This window comes from Furipterus horrens, unplaced genomic scaffold, assembly GCF_987537825.1.
Source record: "Furipterus horrens unplaced genomic scaffold, mFurHor1.1.pri manual_scaffold_8, whole genome shotgun sequence".
NCBI lineage: Eukaryota > Metazoa > Chordata > Mammalia > Chiroptera > Furipteridae > Furipterus > Furipterus horrens.
In genome coordinates this window covers 40,374,713-40,398,799 of record NW_028327178.1, presented here as the reverse complement: position 1 = coordinate 40,398,799, position 24,087 = coordinate 40,374,713, and the positions used below count along the sequence as shown (strand labels likewise).

General features: G+C 37.7%; 1 protein-coding gene across 1 annotated transcript in view; it reads left to right on the top strand.

Moving 5' to 3' along the window:
• The window catches only part of GREB1L (GREB1 like retinoic acid receptor coactivator), a 289,176-nt gene that overhangs the window by 233,799 nt on the left and 31,290 nt on the right, over window positions 1–24,087 (top strand). Inside the window, exons 19-20 of the mRNA XM_090285750.1 lie at window positions 4,883–5,063; window positions 7,432–7,624. Coding sequence (XP_090141876.1) covers window positions 4,883–5,063; window positions 7,432–7,624 — 374 coding nt within the window. The remainder of the gene's footprint in view (window positions 1–4,882; window positions 5,064–7,431; window positions 7,625–24,087) is intronic.

Sequence of the window (24,087 nt, the reverse complement as noted above, 5' to 3'; positions counted from 1 at the left end):
GTAACTAAAAATAGGTCAAGGGACAAATGTAAAAAGTAAAACTATAAAATTCTTAGAAGAAAATAATGGTGTAAATCTTCATGACTTTGGATTAAGTGATGGTTTTTTAGATATAACTCCAAAGCACAAACAATAAAAAAGAAAAAAATAGACACCATCAAAATAAAAAATATTTATGCTTCAGAGGATACTACCAAGAAAGTGAAAAGAGAATGCAAAGAATGGGAGAAATTATTTGTGAATCATTTATCTGGTAAAGGACTTATATTTACAGTATTTGAAATCCTATTACAGCTCAATAATAAAGACAAACAACCTAATTAAGATATGGGTAAAGGATCTAAATCAGCATTTATACAAAGAAGACATACAGATGGCCAATGAGCACAAGAAAAGATGCTCAGCATCACTAGCCAATGGGAGAAATGAAGATCAAAACCACAAGGAGATATTACTTCACACCCACTAGGATAGCTAATCAAAAAGACAGACAATAACAAGTATTGTTTAATATGTGGAGAAATTAGAGTCCTCTATACTGCTGATGGGAATGCATGAGAGGGGGGACCAAAAAACAAAACAAAACTCATTATCTTCTGGAGGGTGGGCCCCTTGTAGTATAGGCTTTCCCTGCTAGGTGAGAGTTCTAGGAACCCATCTGTATCAGTGTACCAGCTGGCATTGTTGTGAAAGGCTGCATTCAGCTTCACTGAATTTTTTTTTAAGACTCTTTCAACACGTTTGCCCATTACATAATGTATGATTTACAAGAACAGCTGCCCACACAGTGCTGAGTGTTCAGCAGTTTTTGACCAAAAATGGCATGAACCCATACCCCACACAACCTATTCACCTGATCTCACCCCAGGTGACTTTTTTTGTTTGTTTCCCTGGATGAAAACAGTCCTCATAGAGAAAAGTTTTGCTGATGTTCAAGAGGTAAAACAAAGAATGGCAGAAGCACTAAAAGACATCAAAATCAATGAATTCAGAAACTGTTTTGAGCATTAGAAAAACATCTTGATAGGTGGATTGGATCAAATGGAGAGTATTTTGAAGGTGACTGAAGTTTAAATATGTAAGGATAAATACACAATTTTCTATAAATAAATTCTGGGTTTTTTTTTCAGTCCCCCTCATAAATGGCATAGCCACTTTAGAAAACAATCTTGCAGTTCCTCAAATGTTTTAACAAAGTTATCATATGATCCAGCAACTCCTCTATGCTTAGGTATGAAATGAGAAAGAACTGTAAACATGTCCACTCAAAAACCTGTACACAAATGTTCATAGCAGCATTAACTGGAAACAATCCAAAAGTCCATCAACTGATGAATGGATAGACAAAATGTGGTATATCCATATAGTGAAATAATTATACAACAATAAAAAGAAATGAACTATTGATGCATTCTACAACATGGATGAAACTTGAAAACATTGCTCCAAGTGAAAGAAACTAATCACATAAGATTGAATATTGTAATGAGTCCACTTATATTAAATGTCCAGAATAAGTAGGGACTAAGGGGGGAATTGAGGGCTGACGGTTAAAAAGTATGAAATTTCTTAGAGGTTATGAAAATGTTGTAAAATTGATTGTGGTGTTTGTTATAAAACTGTGAATATATTAAAAGCCATTAAATGGTGCATTATAAATGAGTGAATTATAAGTGAACTATATATCAATAAAACTATTAAAATGCGTACTCTTCACCATCTTCTCTTAAAGTTAACAATTTACATAACCATGGTAAATTATCAAAATAGGAAATCAATCCTGGAACAACACCATCAGCTAAAAACCTCACCTGTCTTGCCCTTCATGCCATGTTTCTGTTCCAGGATCCAGTGCAGGATCACACATTGCATTCAGTTGTGTGTCCTCTTACAAGATTTATCCCTAGAATCTTAAGTTTTTAATTTTATTATAAATGTCTTTAAATACATTTCTTCACTACTTCTGGTATATAGAAATGCAACAATTTTTATAGAGTGATTTTGAATCCATTAACTTAGCTAAATTCTTATTAACTTTATTTATTTATCTGCATTATTTTGTGTTTTCTACACAGACATATATTAGTAAAGAATAAAAGTTTTGTTTCTTTTTTTTAAGCTTTGTTTCTTATTTTACAGTTTTAAGAGAAAAAAATCAGGATATAAAATTATAGAGTATTACCAGAGTAGCACAGTATGCATATAAAAACACAGGAAGTAATGCACAAAAATGTTTTCAGTGGCTTATTTTGAGTCAAAGAATTATGGATAAATTTTTCTTTTTTAATATATCTCTATACTTTTCAGTTTTTCCAAGATGAGTATCTATCACTTTCATAACCAGGAAAGAAACAAAACTTAAAACTAAAAGCAAGTCTAAAACAAAATTTAAAGGTAAGGATGACTTACTAAAAATGCCCAGTTAGGAATAAAACAATCAGTTACCTGTGATATGCCTGCTCCCAACCCAAATTCACCCCTGCAGAACCATCTCGCTGCACAGTTACAGACTAATAATATACCATGTTACATCTAATATAATTGCCTCTTAGATTTGATCTGTCAAAGGTCTTTATTTCATTTGTTTTGAACTGTAATCAACTCTTAATGGTCCACAAGATATTTTTCCTCTTTATGAATTAATTATGGTCTTTACATATTAGGATTCCCTTAATTTATACTGCTTATTTCCTGAAAGTAAACTTAGGAAATATTGACTAACTTTCAACTGATTCTACTCTCTCCATTCTACAGATGAGGGAACAGAAACCCCCAGAGATTAAGTAGATCCTCTATGCCTCTGCTCACCTCCTCTACCCCAGAGTATTTTGTGTCCCATGACGACACTTGTCAGAATTATCCATCTTCTCCATCATAAGGTTCATGGGATTAAGATCTTTGGCTTGCTGTCCTCTGTATTCCCAAGCTTAGCACAATACCTGACAGGGTATTGTGCATAGTAGGTGCTCAATAAGTCACTATTGAATATTGAATGAGTTTTACAAGCAATCCACATTCAGAAAAATGAGAACAACTGCCAAACTAAATGTTTGGGTAGAAACTGAAAATAATCTCTGAGGAAAGTCTAATGAAAAATGTTTGCAGTCAGGGCACATGACTAGGTTGCACGTCAGGTCCCCAGTTGGGGGCGCGAGTGAGAGGCAACCACACAGCGATGTTTCTCTCCCTCTCTTTCTCCTTTCCCCTCTCTCTAAAAATAAAATAAATAAGCAAACAAACAAATAAATAAATTATTTAAAAGAAAAAAAAAGAAAAATGTTTGAAAGCAAAATTATCTTCTGTTCACCTTTCCTTATGGAATGAATTTTTCACATGGTAAAACATTTTTTCTTTAAAAAAATGTAACATAGAGCTATTTGTATTACAGCATCTAGATGTTCATTGCATGTGGTTGTTAATTGAGCTGGTTTATATGAAAAGAAAAGCTAGATAAATAAAACTAAGTCAATAATTAATTCAAGTCTCTTTGTTTTATTTTCTAATTTATTTTCTTAATTTATTTCATACCATTCAGGCTGGTAGGTGTGGCCAATAACAGAGTCTAAATAGATGTCCGTCAACCCTTGAAATAAAGGCTGGCCCTCAAGGACCACATCTAACCCCCAAATCAATCTTCTGGTTCCTTTTCCTGCTTCTAGGGCCCTGGGCTTGAGTCAGCAGTTCACATCTGAGATGCCTTAGGCCTCCCTCAGTGCTGCTAAGTGTTGGAGGGGGAGGAGGGGGCTTTTGTGCCCTTCTTTTCTTTCTTTTTTTTCCCCCAGCTTTACTGAGCTATAATTGACAAATAACCTTGTATAAGTTTAAGTTGTACAATGTGATGACTTGATACATATATATTTGTTATGTATTTACCACACTAAGGTTAGTTAACATATCCTTCACCTCACATAATTACCATTTTGTTTCCATTTTAGAGGAGGATTTGGTGTTTTAATTAATAATCCTAACAACAGTTTCATGTGCCTAGAACTATTTTAGGTGTTTATATGTAGAAATAATTTTATTATAGACAGAAATAATGATACAGTACTGAAGTTTCACAATTTCTAACATTTTGACAATTTATTAATCTTGGGTAATTTAGTTCATTTTATTAATTTGGTATATAATTCAATATTATTGAGGGCTTCCCATACTCTAGATACTATGCAGAATGTCAGTGTATAAAAATGAGTAAAATACTAAATTAAAAAGCTCATGATCTAGTTTTGGTTTCTTTAGACTTTGCATACTTTTTTCTTACATTTGTTTTGTTACAAAATTTAGGGTAAGGAAGGCTTATATTAATTTGGCCAGGAGCTATAGCCCAAATTTTTACTTTTTAGATTTTACTTGTTTTTAGAGAGAGGGGAAGGGAGGAAGAAAGAGAGGGAGAGAAAGCTTAATATGTAGTTGCCTCTTATACACCCCCAGTTGAGGGCCTGGCCCACAACCCAGGCATGTGCCCTGAGGGGGAATCAAATCAGTAACCCTTTGGTTTGCAGGTGGGTTCTCAATCCCCTGAACCACACCAGGCAGGGCAAGAGTTTCACTTTTTCAAGTGACTAAAGTAGCTGTTAGCAGCAGCACCTCATATATAAATAGAGTTTAATTAGACAGAGGGTTCATACATTAAACTGTTTCTACTTAATGTATCAGATCATTTCCTGTTGTCTCTTGTGAGAGGTGTGGGAGGTAGGCTGGGGTGTTCTCAAGAAAAGGAACTCTGATATTTCCTTCTCAAAATTGTGGTGGGGAATGTGAAAAAGGAAAAGTATCTGCGTATACTGATATACCCAGGATACCAGTTGACACTGAACTTAATTTTATCTCCTTTATATATACATGTATGTAAAATGCAAACTTTTTTTCTTCTTCGCAGGTGTCCTTGTAGACTTGGGTCTGGAGGAAAATGGGACAGCTTATCAGAGAGCAGAGAAATACGTTGTTCGTCTAGACAATGAGATTCAAGCCAAGTTTGAAGTTTTCATGAGAAGAGTGAAACAAAACCCATACACACTGTTTGTGCTAGTTCATGACAACTGCCACGTGGAACTAACGAGGTGATTGCTTCAGAGTGAGCAAATGCAATATTTCTTCGACAGCAGCAGTAGTTATGGAATAAATTATTTAAAAGGCAATGATTTGAAAACCCAAGTCATTTGGAACCCTTATTGATAACTTATTCTTACCCTGTCCTTGCTCTTTTAACTTCTTTTACCACTTTAATGTTGATTTTATTTCAACTTTACTGTGGGTGGATTTCCACTTTACTGTTAAAAATGCGATCTTAAGAGCACTGTGAAACTTGGCTGCTTCAAAAAAGCGTGGCATCGAAGAGGCTGAGGTTTGTGAGCTCCCAGCAGGGCCACGTGCTTTCCTTCTCGCCACCATTCCTCCTCCCCAGTTCTTCTCCTGTTTTCTTTTTCTTTCTCTTCTGTTCCTACCTCCACTGCCACTTCTTTTTCTTTGCCCTTCTCTCTTCTCTCTTACCATTAACAGCAGCAGAGATGCCACTTTAATGATCTGAGAGCTTGTCAGTGAAAGGACAGTGCATGTGGCATGATGGCTCCAGTTTTGCTCTAGATCAAATTACAGTAACAATCAGGTAGGGGGTATCTTTGGTCCTATGGATTAATAAGGCAAAGAATTTCAAAGAAGGGGAGACGAGACTCCTCAAGTGTGTATAGATTTTCTTTTGGGGGTACACAATAAGGCTAAGAATCTGGAAGTATTTTGGTCTCTGCTGGAAATCACAAAAGTGCTTGTTCAGAAGCCAGAAAGTGTTTGGTATTCCAGGATACAAAATTTAGAGCCATGTGTATGTATAAGCAAGATCTTGCATGACTTGTTAGATTTAGCAAGGGAAAGAGAAGGAAGAAGGGAGGGAGGTGGGGAGAGCCAAGGAAGAAGGAAAAAGGAAAAGGAAGTTTTGCCCACATCCTGTTTAGTTAGCACTAGTGTTTTATTGAATTGAACAAAAAGTTTGTTTAGTTTTTTCCATACAATGACTCTAGTAGTGCTTAGTTGTCTTTAACTTCATTCAAAACAATTTTGTTAGATTCTATTGTGACAGCTGTCATATCAGCATGCATTTTTTAAAAACATCAAAATTGGTGAATTTTTGTGCAGCCATTTAAATATTGAAGATGGAAGGAGATACACAACATTTTTGGCATATTAATGCTTTATTGAGTCAAAAAGTTAAAAACACAACTGAAACACAAAAAAGAATTTATGCAATGTATGGAGAAGGTGCTGTGACTGATCAAACGTGTCAAAAGTGGTTTGCAAAATTGCTTGGTACTATTGATAATTTGACCAAATAATTCTTTGCTGTGGGGCTGTCTTATGCATTGGAAGACATTCAGCAGCCCCCTGGGCCTCTATCGAAGCCAATAGCGGGAGATAGCTGACATACTCAAAATATCCAAATCAGTAAAGTTATTAGTGAAAGTGAAAAATATGTCTTTTAGTTTACAGAAAAAAATAAACAGACTCTTTTGGTCAACCCAATATAAGCAAAAATAGCTCACTAGATACCTAGTCTTTGAAAGTTTGGGGTAATAGCTCTGAGGATTATGCACTGGGTCTCTGTATTTAATTCCCCAGAGCAACCCAGTACATCCAAATTGAACACAACAAAAAAAATGATTCAGAGATATAAAAACTTTGGTCATGGGGATGGGGTAGGAGGAACCCTCCCTATAATCTATTAAAGTAATTTTCAACCTTTTTCATCTCATGGCACACGTAATTAATAAAATTCTGTGGCACACCAACAAATACATTTTTTGCTAATCTGGCACAAAAATAGGTATAATTTTGACTCATTCACACTGGACAGCTATTGTTGTGTTGGTTATTGTCATTTTTAATTTGACAATCTAAGGGAAAAGAGGTCAGTACCCCTGACTAAATAGTCAGCTATTGCATGTTTTAAAAATCCTTGTAACGCACCAGTTGAAAATCGCTGATCTAGCAGCCTCAAGGGAGGAAGGGAAGTGGTATTAACTCATGAGGGATCCCTGTGGCTTTGGAGCCTCTCTGAGGGTACAGATCATTGCACAGTGATAAGCATCATCCTTTGATGGAGAAGCTCCCTCATTCAGGTGAGCTTTCAAACGAAAATGATCCATTTCAACTAGATTTAAATATCCTTGGCTTGGATAATCGAGTTTACACTTTGATGTGTATAGATCAGAGGCAATCTGAAAGGGGATGGGGGAATCCCTGAAATCTTTGTGAAAGGCGTAAGAAGGAAAACCCTTTTCGGTCTTCCAAATCAATTGTTCATTGCTTCTACTCCTGCTCCCAATCAAAAAGAACTAGAAAAGAAGGGAGCTAAAAAGTTACTTCCATTATGATATCTGCTTCTGTGTCTCATCAGTTTAATCAGGATGTCTTAATGTGACTGTCAGTATTTTACAGTGTCATTTCAGGCTCTTTGTCACATGGTGAACCTACTCATGGATTGGCTGATAGAGTCATTAATTGCAGAGAAGTTCTGGAAGCTTTCAACCTCTTGGTGCTCCAGGTTAGCTCCTTCCCATACACTCTACAGACCCAGCAGTCCCGAATCAGCTCCAGCAATGAGGTTCACTGGATACAGCTGGACAGCATGGTGAGTCTCTGTTCTTAGTTCCCTGGGGCAGAATCTTGTAATAAAATATGGCCAAGGGCTTGTAAAATATAGCACATAAGTTCAAGAGTCTAAGTAACATAATGTTTTATGTTCAAACAATTACAGTTATCATAACATTAAAAACTAGAGAATACTGCCCTGGCTGGTGTGGCTCAGAGGCTTGAGCACTGGCCTGCAAACCAAAGTGTCGACAGTTCAATTCCCAGTCAGGGCACATGCCTGGGTTGTGGGCCAGGTCTCCAGTTAGGGGTGTGCAAGAGACAACCACACATTGATGTTTCTCTCCCTCTCTTTCTCCCTCCCTTCCCCTCTCTATAAAAATAAACAAAATATTTTTAAAAACGTTAGAGAATAATGTCTTACATAAATTTGATTAGGTGGTTCTCTTTTAGGTTATCATATATATAAATTATCCATTTTATATAGTTCATCCCCCCCAAAAATGATGCAATCTGACACCATCATCAATATTATGAATTGTCTTTGTGCCTTAACTGATTCATTTCAATCTGAGACCTGGAAATTTTATTGTCCTGCTGGGTGGCATGACTGTCATGTGTCAATCTTGCTCATCTGCTTCACTGCTTAGTAACTCTCATGCTCCCCCACCAATTAGGTTTTTCCTTAAGTTTTTTTTACTTCAATCCCAATGACCTATAAACTCTATGCTAAATATACTATCAAAGAAAAGAAATGAGTTTCATTTAAAAAACAATGAAGATTAGCCATTAAGCAATGGATCCTTTGTTTTAAAATATTGACATATTGGATATTTAAAAATAAACATGTTTAAGTAAAAGATGCCAGAAATACCTTACATAAGAATGACTATTTATTCATTAACCCAGTGCATTTCATTGTTATGAAGTAGGTAAGTTTTCCCTGACTTAGAACTCTTCTTTCTGAGTATTGGCTTGTTCTTTGCAGTCAAGCAAGCTCAGGTCACTGATTCACATTGGCATCAACAGTCCCTTCCTTCTGAGAACTGTTCCAATGTGTTCACTATCACATACAAGTTTCTTTGAACTTTCGCTTTGCTGGTCTCTTTTCCACCCAAGCTCCATCCATTGAATAGGTGGCCAAGTTACAGGTAAGATAAGAGGCAATAGAGAAAAGAGATCGGCGGTTGCCAAAGGCAGAGGGTTGTGGGGTAGGCAAAGTGGGTGAACAGAGACAAAAGGTATGCACTTCCCGTTACGACATAAACAAGTCCCAAGGATGTAATGTTGACTATAGTTAACAGTACTGTATGGTATATTTGAAAGTTGCTAAGAAATTAGATCTTAAGTGTTTTCACCCCCCCCCCAAAAAAAACAAAACAAAACAAAAAAGAAACAAATTGTGTGCTGGCCAGGTGGTTCAGTTGGTTAGCACATTGTCATGTACCCAAAGGGTTGTGGGTTCGATTCCCATCAGGGCACATACCTACATTGCAGATTCGACACCTGGTCAGGGCGTGTACAGCAAGCAACCAGTAGATGTTTTTCTTTCACATGGGTGTCCGTCTGTCTGTCTCTCAAATCTATAAACATCTTCGGGTTAGGTAGAGTGAGGATTAAAAAAAAGAAAAATATTGTAACTATGTGTGGTGATGGATGTTAACTAGACTTATTGTGGTGATCATTTCACAATACTGTATAGGCAAATATCAAATCATCATGTTGTACACCTGAAACTAATATAATGTTATATGTCAGTTATATCTCAATTTTTTTAATAATTTTTATTTTTCAGAAAAAAATATAAAACGAAAAGAAAGTAAGATAATGTCAGAAAAAAAACATTCTCTGGGAGTCGAAGGGAAGGAGCACCAGGAAAGGTGGCATGGAGAAGAAGGACAGAGCCAGTAGACAGGGAGAGCCAGTCCAGGCAGCAGACAGCTTGGGCAGGGCCACAGAGGAGAAAACATCGGCATTTTTCAGAGAATACTTAGTGGAATTAAAAGGAACCTGGAAATATACATATGGAGGCTTAAAGTTCCAGGCTGGCAAAGTTTACACTTAATTATACAAACATTAACAATTCCTTATCAAAGGCATAGCATTGTTAGAATATCAGAATATACATATTTCTTTTATTTTTACATTAATAATGTAAATATACAGCTTAATAAATTTTCAGAAACTGAACACACCCATGAGACCAGCACTCAGATGATGAAACAGAATATTACCACCACCCCAGAAGCCAGGAACTCTCTCACCAAAGGGAGACACTCATCTGGCCTTGCCCAGTTTTGAACTTTATATAAATGGAATCATTCAGTATACACTCCTTTGTGTCTGGCTTCTTTTGCTCCTATTGTTTGGGAGATTCTACTGTATTTTGCATGAGTCATAAACATTCATTCTTATTGCTGTATATAGATTTCACTGTGTGACTCCTCCACAATTCTTTTATTCATCCTCATTTATTTCAAATAGTGCTACTATATACATGCTAACACATGCCTTTTAGTAGACATATGTGTGCACTTCTGTTAGTTATATGCCTGGGAGTGAAATTGCTGGGTCTTAGGGTATGTATGTGTTCAGCTTTGGGAGATACTGAGAAGCTGCATTTTAAAGCAGTCCATTAACTGCAGAGGCAAAGTCAACATGATTAGAAATGCGGAGATCATTCATCTGGCTTTTTTGATGATTTGGGTTAGAATTAAACGCATGAATCAGAATAGTGGTCCTGAAAATAAAAAAGAATGGAAGAAATTATAACTTTTCTAGGATTTGCTTATTGAGAAGAGGGAGAAGTCAGAGATATCTTTGAGGTGATGTCTTCAGTTGGAAAGAAGTCAAGAGGAAGACTGATTATGGAGAGCAGGTGAGACAGATTTTGAATGAACTAAGACAGATGCAAGGGCATCATAGCAAAGGCCAACTTGGAGTTTGGGGATTTATGATGAGGATTTGGAATATTTTTTCAAAAGCAATCATTACTGAAGCAGCTTGTGTAGATAAAATTATGAAAGGAAATAAGAAAACTGCCAAGAGGGCAGTAAGGCTGAGAACTAACAGTGAAGGCCGCTGTGTTTGGCCTCTGGAGTCGGAGGAAAAGCAAAGGCAGCAGTGGGAGGACAGGGAGCATTGCAGCATTGGGTCACTGAGTGGACAGGACTTCGGGAGGGGGGGAGATTTTTTTAAAGAGAAGGAACATTTCCCCCAAAGACTGAAGGACTCAATAAATAGTATGATTTATATTTGGGAATATATTTTTTTAGAGCAACATCATTCAGAGTTCCGTAACTCATATTTTCAAGCGTGGTCCCATTAATGACAGCTTTTGTAATACTTACAAAACTACAGTCACAGTTTAATGCAAATATAACATTGGAAAAACTATTCACTTCTAATTCCTGTTTTTAGTAGCTCTAGTTCTTTTTTAAGTTTAATTTTTATTTATTTTTAGAAAAAAGGAAAGGAAGGGAGAAAGACAGGGAGAGAAACATCAATGTGCAAGAGAAACATTGATCCGTTGTCTCTTGCATGCCCCCAACCGGGACCCAGCCTGCAACCCAGGCATGTGCCCAGGCCAGAAATCGAAGCAATGACCCCTTGGTTTGCAGAAGCCACTGAGCCACACCAGACAGGGCAGTAGCTCTGGTTCTTTAAACCAATGTTGTCTCCAACTGATCATAAGCCATCCATTTAAAAACTTGCCCCATTATTTTACTAAGAAAAAAGAAAGTGAAATAAAAATGCAGACAGGTGGATGCATTCTATACAGCAAGTTAAAATGCTGTATCAGGAAAAGGAGCAGGCTTGAAGTAGGATTTTATATTTCCCCAAAGAAATACGACCAATGATGAGAAGGAAATTGAAGACCAAGTTCATACAAATACAGCTTTTCCACTAACGCTGTACCAGCAGTCCAAATTTGGAGGGAAACTCAGATGAATGAATTTTTTTTTTATCCTAAGTTACTTATTTGACACAACTATCCAGCACACAGCCAAGAACACAGAAGGAAACAAGCAAACAAATAGACCACAGATGATACTCAATCTATGCTCTAAGGTTCTGGATTTATAAGAACATACTCTGGCCTTCTCATAAAACATATTTACTCTCAAATAAGACCATGTTCCAACAAGCACAGTTTGGGAGACCTCAAAAAATTAAAAACTATCAATTAAATACTGCCTTATTTTTATTTTATGGACCTTACAAATCACACAATTGCTCATCTCTTTGGACGGGTAATCAAAAGCTCAGGACCAAATTTGTAGCCCACTTTAACAAAACATGCAAAAGCTTCTGGTATGCGTTTTTGAGAAAACTGACTTTATTCCTCTTTATTCTTGGCAAAATCTTACTTCTCTTACACTTGCTTTTTCTTCCTCTGATCACCTAATATAATTCTATTTTATACATTTTAAGCTACTATATAGCCTTTATGAAATCAATTGGAGAGTGCTTAAAGAAAAATGTCAATAAGACTAAAATGTACAGGCAACATGAAAAGAAGAAATGACTGAAAAAATAATGTACAAAAGAGGAAGGAAAGCTATTTTTTAAAGAAAAATAGATACATGAGCTCAGAAAGCTTACTGAATATTCTGAGACTACTTAGCTTAAGCACAAGCAGCTTGTCAGACATTTCAGGATTTTTTTAAAACATTTTTTAAATTGTTTTTCTATTACAGTTGTCCCATTTTTCCCCCACTGCTCTGCCCCCACCCAGCCCACCCCTTCTCCCACAGACATTCCCCATCCCTTTGTCCATGTGTCATTTATACACGTTCTTTGACTAGACCCTTTCTCTACTTACCCCCCTTCGCTCCCTCCCCCCTCCCCCCTATAACTCTTATTCTGTTCCTTGTTCAATTTTGTTCATTTGTGTTATTCATTAGTCTCCTGTATTAGGTGTTATGATATGGTACTTTTCTTTCATTGCTTGGCTTATTTCGCTAAGCATAATTCTCTCTAGTTCCATCCATGTTGTCGCAAATGGCAGGAGTTCCCTTTTTTCTGCTGCATAGTATTCCATTGTGTAAATGTACCACGGTTTTTTAATCCACTTATCTACAGACAGGCACTTAGGCTGTTTCCAGCACTTGGCTATTGTAAACAGTGCTGCTATGAACATAGGGGTGCATAAGTTATTTTGAATTGGGGTTTCAGGATTCTTCTGGTATAATCCTAGCAGTGGAATTGCTGGCTCAAAAGGGAGTTCCATTTTTAGTTTTTTGAGGAAATTCCATACTGTTTTCCATAGTGGCTGCACCAGTCTGCATTCCCACCAACAGTGCACTAGGGTTCCCATTTCTCCACATCCTCAACAACACTTGCTGTTTGTTGATTTGTTGATGATGGCCATTCTGACTGGTGTAAATTGGTAACTCATTGTGGTTTTTATTTGCATCTCTCTGGTGGCTCGTGATGTTGAGCATTCTTTCATGTGTCTATGGACCTTCTGCGTATCCTCCTTGGAGAAGTGTTTGTTCAGGTCCTTTGCCAATTTTTTATTGGGCTATCTGTCTTCTTGGTGTTAAGATGTGTAAGTTCTTTATATATTTTGGAGATCGATCCCTTGTCTGCGGTATCATTGGCAAATATGTTTTCCCATATGATTGGTTCCCTTTTCATCATGCTGATGTTTTCTTTTGCTGAGCAGAAACTCTTTACTTTGATGTAGTCCTGTTTGTTCATTCTTTTCTATATTTCCCTTGCCTAAGGAGATGTATTGGTGAAAATATTACTACGTGGGATATCTGAAATTTTCCTGCCTATGTTTTCCTCTAGGACTTTTATGGTGTCACGGCTTACATTTAAGTCTTTGATCCATCTTGAGTTTATTCTGGTGTGTGGTGTGAGTTGGTGGTCTAGTTTCATTGTTTTGCACGTCCCTATCCAGTTCTCCCAGCACCATTTGTTGAAGAGGCTCTTCTCACTCCATTTTATGCTCCTTCACCCTTTGTAAAATATTAGTTGACCCTATAGACCTGTGTGTATTTCTGGGCTCTCTATTCTGTTCCATTGATCTATATGTCTGTTTTTATGCCAATACCAGACTGTTTTGATCACAGTAGCTTTGTAGTATAGTTTGATGTCAGGTATTGTGATTCCTCCTGCTATGTTCTTCTGTCTCAAGATTGCTTTGGTTAAGTTTATTCCTAGGTACTTTATTTTTCTTCTTGCTATAGTAAATGGGATTTATTTTTTAGTTTCTGTCTCTGATGTTTTCTTGTTGGTGTACAGAAATGCCTCGATTTCTGAATATTGACTTTGTACCCTGCTATTTTGCCAAATTCACTTATTACAACGAGTAGTTTTTTAGTGGAGTCTATAGGTTTTTCTCTGTACACTATCATGTCATCTGCAAATAATGACAGTTTTACTTCCTCTTTTCCAATTTGAATGGCTTTGATTTCTTTTTCTTGTCTGATTGTTCTGGCTAGAACTTCCAAGACTATATTGAATAGGAGTGGAGAGAGTGGACATCCTTGTCTTGTTCCTGATCTCATTTGGAATGTTTCAGTTTTTGAGGATGATATTGGCTTCAGGTTTCTCATATATAGCCTTAATTATGTTGAGGTATGCTCCCTCTATTCCCATTTTGCTGAGTGTTTTCATCGTAAATGAGTGTTGTACTTTATCAAATACTTTTTCTGCATCTATTGATATGATCATGTGATTTTTATCTTTCATTTTGTTTATGTACTGTATTACATTTATTGATTTGCAAATATTAAACCATCCTTGCATCCCTGGGATGATTTACACTTGATCGTGGTGTATGATCTTTTTAATGTGTTGCTGGATCCTGTTTGCCAATATTTTATTGAGGATTTTAGCATCTATATTCATCAGCGATATTGGCCTGTAGTTTTCTTTCTTTGTTGTGCCTTAACCTGGTTTTGGAATTAAGGTAATCCTGGCTTCACAGAAAGAGTTTGGGAGTTTTCCCACTTTTTGGATTTTTTGGAATAGTTTGAGAAGGGTAGGCATTAGTTCTTCCCTAAATGTTTTGTAAAATACGCCTGTGAAGCCATCTGGTCTAGGTCTTTTGTGTGCTGGGAGTTTTTTGATTACTGTTTTAATTTCACTCTTTGTTATTGGTCTATTCAGGCTTTCTGCTTCTTCTTGATTCAGTTTTGGACGATTATATGTTTCTAGAAATGTGTCTGTTTCATCTAGGTTTTTAAGTTTCTTTCCATACAGTTGTTTGTAGTAATTTATTACAAACCTTTGTATTTCTATGATATCGGTTGTGATTTCTTCTCTTTTGTTTCTGATTTTGTTTATTTGGGTCCTCTTTTTTTCGTGATGTGGCTGACTAAAGGCTTGTCGATTTTATCTTTTCAAAGAACCAGCTCCTACTTTTGTTGATCTTTTGAATTGTTTGTTTAGTCTCTATGTCATTTAATTCTGCTCTGACCTTGATGATTTCCTTCCTTCTACTTGCCCTGGTCTTTGTTGTTGTTGTTCTAGTTCTTATAGATGTAGGGTTAGATTTTTTTATAAGTATATTTTATTGATTATATTGTTACAATAGTTCCAATTTTTCCCCTTTGCTCCCCTCCGCACAGCACCCCCTCTCCCCCAACAATCTCCCCTCCCCAAGTCCATGCCCATGGTTCATACATACAAGCTCTCCTGCCTCACCCTTTCATATATTCTTCTTCTTTTTAAAAAATAAATAAATAAATAAATAATTATTTTAATAATAAAAAATAACAATCCTTCCCTCTCAGACTTAAGACCCTTTATAATCTTATAAAGGACAATGGGCGAAGGTCTCAAGCTCCTCTAGCCACTTCAGGCTGGACTTGGTCCTCGTCTTACCTACCCTTCGGTCCAGAAATCCCTAATAAGAGTGGGGGTGTAGGAGGCGGGGGTGGCCTTCCCACATGCGGAAGGATCATGCAGACTCCAGGTTGGTTGGCTGTCCCCGGACAATGGCATGCTTGATTTAATAGGCTGGCATCGTTGCTGTATTCTGGAGGCAACAGATTTGGCAACAGGGTTAAAAGACATCATTCAATCCATGACCACTAGATGACAAAAGGCCGGTTTTAATTTTTCAATGTCCTACATTAGGGAAAAGAAGGGCTTCTTTGGAGGAAGGTGTGCCAGGTACATCTCACCTGTCCAAAACCCTTTTGTCCATTATACTTAGTTTGGGCTGAGGGAAATAGTTTAGGTTTCCCCCCTCTCAAACCTCTGGGCTCTTTCTGTCCAAGTCATTAGGACAGAAAAGAGAAACCAGTTTTAAAGTGAAGCCCATAGACCACCCCATACTTCACCAACCCAGCCACTTAGTTCAGCCAAACCATTGAGTCTCAGGAGGCAGCGATGCAGACAGGATTAAGTGAGGCCTATACATACAGACAATCACTCAGGTAATGAGATCATAGGCTTATGCACTTTGAAAACAGAAAACACATGTTAATTTATGTAACATAACCCACAATACAAGTCTCTAAATCTGTAGGACTGTCTTATCGGAAAGACATCCAGTTGCAAGGCATTTGACATTCTTCTTGCCTGCAAATTAAACATCTGTGATAATACCACAGAAATAGTTTAATTTTCAAATCAAAACAAACTTTAAATGAAAATAAATTTTAAAGACGGTTAGCTGCACTACTTTATAGTCTACCACTGAGCATTGTGATTTTCCTTGAATCACGATTTTTCTACCTAAGATTAGCCTCCTTGTCATTAAAGGGACTGCATTAAGTTCATTTTTAATTTATCCTGTTCATTTGCATAAACAAAACAAGAACAGCAAATGATCACTTATGATCTTTAGTTCTGCTTTGCTGGAACTTACACAAGGAACATTTAGGGTGACCTTCAGTCTGCCCTTCAGGGCACAGAAGCAGAACCACATACCTGGCATTCAGCCTTGCCTATACACACCTGTCTTTTCCAAGTCCTTCTGGTTTTCCATTGTGCCTTAAGGTCCCTTCTAGCCATCTTTCAGGAAAACAACCTTCGTTCCTTCCCTGGAAAGATTGCCATGGACTGCACATCCAACCAGGGTACCAGGCCTTTTATCTCATGGGCTTTTATTACCTTTGAAAGTCAATCCCAGTTCCTCAAGGCTTTTTGGTAACAACCAGAGCCCAAGCATGTCTCCTTTAGGCATGACATTCCAGTCAAAGTCTTACTCAAAAAAAAACCTCTATTAACAACTGGTCTTATTAGTTTTATGCAAAGGAACTTATGTCATTACTTACTTGTTTAGAATGCCAAACTCTGGAGGGATCGGATAGGGAGAAAAATATACAGTGTGAAGGAAAATCCTTGTCCCTCCAACATTCACTGAACTTGCATTTCCATTCTTTATATTTTTATTTTTTCCCCCGCTAAAAAAACCTTTTTTTGTTTTTTCATTACAGTTGTCCCACTTCTTTTCCCCTCTTGCTTCCCTGCACCCTGCCCCCACTTCTCCCACTTTCAGTCCCCACCCAGTTGTCCATGTCCATGGGTCATTTATACATGTTCTTTGACTAGACCCTTCCTCTTCTTACCCCCTTCTCTCCCTCCCATCTCCCCCTGTGTTACTGTTAGTTTATTCCTTGTTTACATACCTCTGGTTCAAATTTGCTCATTTGTTTGTGTTGTTCATTAGTTTCCTGTAATAGGTGATAGCATAAGGTATTTTTCTTTCATTGCCTGGCTTATTTCGCTAAGCATAATTCTCTCTACTTCCATCCATGTTGTTGCAAATGGTAGAAGTTCCTTCTTTCTTTCCGTACTTATTCATTGTCATTTTCCCCCTTTGTACTCCTGTTCCTCTCTATCTCTCTCTGTTTCTTCATCTTCTTAAAGCAGACCCTTTAGTATCTCTTGCAATGCTGGTTTGGTGGAGATGTATTCTTTTAGCCTCCTTTTGTCTTGGAAACTCCTTATTTTACCTTCCATTTTGAATGAGAGTCTTGCTGGGTAGAGTATTCTTTGTTGTAGCCCTTTGTTTTTCATTGCTTGGAATATTTTTTGCCATTCTCTTCTGGCTTGTAGTGTTTCTGCTGAGAAATCTGAGGATAGCCTTATTGGAGAGCCCTTGTATGTTATTAGTTGTTTCTCTCTTGCTGCTTTTAGGATTCTTTCTTTGTCTTTGAATGTTGCCGTTTTAATTATGATGTGTCTTGAAGTGGGCCTGTTGGGGTTCATCTTCATTGGGACCCTTTGTGCTTCCTGGACTAGCGTGACTCTTTCTCTCCTCATGTTAGGGAAGTTTTCTGTCATTAGTTTTTCAAAGAGGTTTTCTATCTCTTGCTCTTCTTCTTCTCCTTCTGGAATTCCTATGATACGGATATTATTACATTTCATGTTGCCCTGCAGCTGTCTTAGAGCCTCTTCAGTCTTGTTCAGCCTTTTTTCATTTTGTTGCACTGTCTGGGAGTTTTTGTCTACATTGTCTTCCAGCTCACTGATCCGATCTTCTGCTTCCTCTAGCCTGCTTTTAATTCCTTCTATTGTGTTCTTCAATTCAGAGATCGTACTCTTCATTTCCTCCTGCCTCTTATTGATAGTTTCTATGTCCTTTTGCATGCTGGTGTAATTCTCAGTAAGTTCCTTGTAGTTTCCCTGGAGTTCCTTGTAGTTTCCCTGGAGTTCTTTGTAGTTTCCGCTGAGCTCATTGAGCTTCTCCATAATCCATGCTTTCAATTCCATATCTGATAGTTTGCTCCCCTGTATTTCATTTAGCACTCTTTCTGTGGATTCTACCTTTCCTTTTGATGGGGGGTTGTTTCTCTGTCTCCCCATTTTTGTGACTCCTATTGTTTGTTGGTGCTTCTTAGAATGATCTGCACTTCCTCAGATTTTTTTATTAGAGATTCTTCTATCCCTTTCAGGTAGGCCTGTATTGCTATGAACTTTCCTCTCAGGACTGCTATTGCTGTGTCCGATAGGTTTTGGGTTGTTGTGTGTTCATTATCATTAGTTTCCAGAAACTTCTTGATTTCTTCCTTGATGTCATTGTTAACCCATTCATTATGTAATATCATGTTATTCATTCTCCATGAGTTTGAATGTCTTTGAGTTTTTTCCTTGAGGTTGATTTCTAGTTTCAAGGCATTGTGGTCTGAAAAGATGCTTGGCATTTCAATTTTCTTGAATTTGTTGAGGCTTGTTTTGTGTCCTACCATGTGATCTATCTTTGAAAATGTCCCATGTACATTTGAAAGAATGTATATTTTGCTTCTTTGAGGTGAAAAGTTCTATATATATCAGTTAAGTCCATTTGATCTAGTGTGTTGTTCAATGCCTCGATATCCTTGGTGTTGCTTTTGTTGATAATGGAGTGTTAAAGTCTATTGTTGATAATGGGGTGTTAATGTCCCCTACTATCAGTGTGTTGCTGTTGATATCCTTCTTGTAGTCTTCAAGTATTTTCCTTATATATTTGGGTGCTCCTATGTTGGGTGCATATATGTTTACCAGAGTTATATCTTCTTGATGGATTGTTCCCTTAAGTATTATGAAATGCCCTTCTTTGTCTCTTTTTATGGCCTTTGCTGTGAAATTTGTTTTGTCTGATTGCTACCCCAGCTTTTTTTTCGTGTCCATTTGCTTGGAATATTTTTTTCCATCCCTTCACTTTCAGTCTGTGTAAATTTTTTGTTTTGAGGTGTGTCTCTTGTAGACAGCATATATATGGGTCATGTTTTCATATCCATTCTGCTACCCTATGTCTTTTGATTGGAGCATCTAATCCATTTACATTTAAGGTTATTATTGATATGTATTTATTCATTTCCCTTTGTACTTGTGTTCCTCTCCCTCTCTCTTTTTCTTCTTTTTTCTTAAAGCATTCCCTTTAGCATCTCTTGCAATGCTGGTTTGATGGAGATGTATTCTTTTAGTCCCCCTTTGTCTGGGAAACTCCTTATTTTACCTTCCATTTTTAAAAAGAGCCTTGCTGGGTAGAAAAGTCTTGGTTGTAGGCCTTTGCTTTTCATTGCTTGAAATATTTTTTGCCATTCACTTCTGGCTTGTAGTGTTTCTGTTGAGAAATCAGTTGATAGGCTTTTATTGGAGCCCACTTGCATGTTATTTGCTGTTTTTCTCTTGCTGCTTTTAGGATTCTCTCTTTGTCTTTGAATGTTGCCATTTTAATTATAATGTGCCTTGAAGTGGGCCTTTTTGGGTTCATCTTCACTGGGACCCTCTGTGCTTCCTCAACTTGCATGACTTTTTCTCTCATTGGGTTAGGAAAATTTTCTGTCATTACTTTTTCAATCAGGTTTTCTATCCCATGCTCCTTTTCTTCACCTTCCTGTATCCCTATGATACAAGTGTTTTTTCATTTCATGTTGTCCAGCAGTTCTGTTATGCCCTCTTCATTCTTTTTCAGTCTTTTTTCATTTCGTTGTATTGTCTGCGAATTTTTTTCTACATTGTCCCCTAACTGACTGATCAGATCCTCTGCTTCATTTAGCCTGTTTTTGATTGATTCTAGTATGTTCTTCAGTTCAGAAATTGTATTTTTCATTTCTTCTTGGTTCTTATTGATATTTTCTATGTGCTTTTATATGCTGGTGTAGTTCTCCGTAAGTTCCTTGTAGTTTCCCTGGAGTTCTTTGTAATTCCCCTGGAGTTCATTTTAGTTTTCTCTGAGTTTGTCAAGTTCATTGAGCTTCCTTATAACCATGTGATTGACTTTCATGTCTGATAGTTTGCTTACCTCTGTTTCATCTAGCTCTCTTTCTGGGGATTCCTCTTTTCCTTTCACTGGGAGGTTGTTTCTGTGTCTCCCCATGTTGGATGCTTCTTATTTGTTTTTGTTTCTTAGATTTGTCTGCTTTGATTTTCCACCTTCCTGGTATGAGATTCTGTATAGGAGACCTGGGGGATTCAGTGGTGCAGTCTCTTTGATCTCCTGAGCTTGATGCTCTTGGGATGCCTTTATGACATTTGTTTAAGCTATCTGGTTGTATTTCAGTTACTCTTTGGTGGATCCTTCCCTCTGGCTAGTTGATTGAGAGTCACTCTGCCCACATTGTCTTGAGTTCTTTTGTGGAGATGCTGTTAAAACATAAACACACAACCCAGGCAAGAGACCCACACCCTCCAAAATATCCCCCACCCACAATCACACTATCAGCAGCAAATGAGCCAGTATTAATATAAATGTAAAGAGGTTAAGATTATACTGTAGGAAAAACAGATAAGAGTTGTTTTAACTGAGAGAAAGATGATTTTTGATAGGAAAGATGGTAGAATAATAATAGTAGCAAATAGGGTCAAGGCTATGCGAGACAGTAATATTTACATTATATATTGAAAAAGGGAGGGAAGTGGAAGTGTATAGTATTAGGTTTATATAGCAGTTATATGCTATATATTTAGTGCAAGGGGGAGGGTAAACAAAACAGACAAAAAAATTAAAGAAGAATAGGAGGGAGAGAAGGTAGGAAACAGATTAAAGAAAGCATTTTTCCCCAGTACAACCTTTGGGTGCTGTCTTCTTTTTCTGGATCCACCCCTGATCAAAATTCCATGGGTTTCAAATCTTTTCTATCTGTCTGGCTTTGAGGAGCTCTAGCTGGATTCTGAGGTTGCTATTCTCTCACTCGTGGGCCTGCCGCAGCTTTGCTGTGAGCCGCACTTAGTTGAGTCCCCTCCCCCCTGGTCCTGCGGCACCCTCAGCCCTCCTCAGGCTTGTCTAGCAACACTGTTTTGCTGGTGAGCCAGTGTGCCTGCCAATAGTCCCTGCCCAGCCTCGGGTCCTGTCTTCATTCCTCCTCCAAAAAAGTTTCTGTGTTGCCTCCATGCTGCAGCACCAGCCTGCATCCCTGCCTGTATGCCTGTGTGTGCCACTTGCCTGCCTGGGGTCCCTACCTAGTCTGCAGTTCCACCAAAGCTTTTCCATGTTGCCCCTCTCCCTAGCTCAGTTCTGCTTTTTTGTTTGGTGGAGCCCTGGTGCGAGCACCTGGGGCACAGAGTTGCCAGCCCAGGGAGTCCCCACCTAGACTCAGTTCATGCAGTTTCTCACAGTCAGGCTGTTCACGGTCTTCCCATGCCTCCAGCTGTTTCAGCCAAAACTTCTCGCTGACTCCCTCCAGGACTTTGCTGGTCGTGGCACCTATGGCAGGGGGAAGTTTCCAAGCAGATCCTGGCTAATGAGCCTGTCAGCAGCTGCCCCTTCCAGGTGCAGTGCAGCAGAGGCGCTGGGCTGGGAGGCCCAGGACTCCACTTGGAGAGCTCGGGCAGAGCTTTCTGCCCTCTTTCACACTGTTCCCACACTCCCTTCCCTGTTCACCCTATCTTAAATCCGCACTCACTCACTCCACCCCATGTTTGTACTCTTAAGTCCTTTCGCGATGCAAGCAAACAGACAACACTGCTACATATTCTGCCACCATCCTCCTCCTTAAACCTCAGGATCTTTTGAGGAAACCTTTGTGTCACATCCTGAAGTAATTATTCACTTTCATAGTGATGACCAAATCATCAAGAGGAGAGATAGACTAAATACTGTATATTGTGTTTAAGAAGGCAGAAAAGTATACATTCTACTTTTAAAATAATTTTTTTTATAAAAGAATAAGCTTTTAGGGATGACCATCACTAAATTCTGTCGGAAGAGTTCTGTAATAGAGTTTATTCATTTGTTGATCTCCAGAGAGTTTTATAGATATCATCTGTATCAGAGAGAGCTATTTCGAGAAGGGGGAAATTTGACCTGTGACAGTACCAGCCTTAAAAATGCTATTTTTCCAAAATTGTCTGAACAAAAGAAAGAGACAAAATACCATCTATCTAGTTACCCTCTGCCTTAAGAAAGTATGTCAATATTCCACTAATCACATATTAAGTTTATCTGAAGTGAAAAGAAATTTCCATTATACCTCAGAGATGATTGTAGAGTTAGTATCAGATTATATAATGAAATAATTTTTCAGCTTTATTAAGGTATAATTGACAAAATTGTAAGATAATTAAAGTATACATTGTGATGATTTGATATGTGTATGTATATATTATGAAAGGATTCTTCCCATCTAGATAATTAACACACCCACCACTATATGTATATATTTTTGTTTTTTGTTTTTTTAATTTATTTTTTAACAAGGTTACTTTATTTTATTTCATTTCTATTTATCTGTTTTTAGAGAGAGGGGAAAGGAGAAAGAGAGGGAGAGAAACATCAATGTGCAGTTGCCTCTTACGCGACCCCAACTGGGGACCTGGCATGCAACCTAGTCATGTGCCCTGACTGGGAATCGAACCAGCGACACTTGGTTCGCAGGCCAACGCTCAATCCACTGAGCCACAGCAGCCAGGGTTATATGTATATATTTTGTTAAGGGCATTTAAGTTCTGCTTTCTTATCAAATTTCAGTTACAAAATATGTTCTTTAGTATAGTCATCATGTGATACATTATATCCTCAGAGCTTATTGATCTTATAACTGAAAGTTTGTACCCTTTGACTAAGCTATCCCTATTTCACCCACCCCTCAATCCCTGGCAACCACTATTGCTCCCCTCTGTTTCTTTGGGTTTGATTTTTTTTTTTTCCGTCCCACATATAGGTTACATAATGAACTATTTGTCTTTTTCTGTCTAATTTCACTTAGTGTTATGCCCTCAGGGTCCATCCATGTTGTTGCAAATGGCAGGATGTCCTTTTTCATGGCTAACTGACTAATATTCCTATATATGTGTGTTTATGTACATACATACATATATACAGGGTGGGGCAAAAGTAGGTTTACAGTATGCGTACACAAAATAATTTATTCTTGTATTATTTATTAATTATTGTTTTATTTTCCATACAACTGTAAACCTACTTTTGCCCCACCCTGTATATCACATCTTTATTTATTCTTCCATTGACAGACACTTAAGTTGATTCTATACCTGGCTATTGTGAATAATGTTGCAGTGAAGATGGAAGCGCAGATAAGACATCCTGTTTTAATTTCCTTTGAATATATAACCAGAAGTGGAATTGCTGAATCATATAGTAGTTCTATTTTTAGTTCCTTCAGGAACATCCATACTGTTTTCCATAGTGGCTGCATTAATTTATATTCCCACCAGCAGTGCACAAGGGTTCCCTTTTCTCCACATCCTCACCAACACCTGTTATCTCTTCTCTTTTTGAAGACAGCCATTGTAGCAAGTGTGAGGTGGTATCTCATTGTGGTTTTGATTTGCATTTCCCTGATGAGTAGTGATGTGAAGCACCTTTTCATGTACCTGTTGGCCATTTGTAGATATTCTTTACAAAAATGTCTATTTAATTCCTCTGCCCATTTGTTAATTGGATTTTTTATTATTGAGTTGTGTGAGATCTTTATATATTTTGAATATCAACCGCTTCCTCACCAGATGTATGATTTGCACATATTTCCTCTCATTCCTTAGGTTGCTTTTTCATTTTGTTGATGGTTTCTTTTGCTGTGCAAAGCTTTTTAGTTTGCTGTAGTCCCAACTTGTTTATTCAAAATTTTTAACCTTCCAGGAAATAACCTA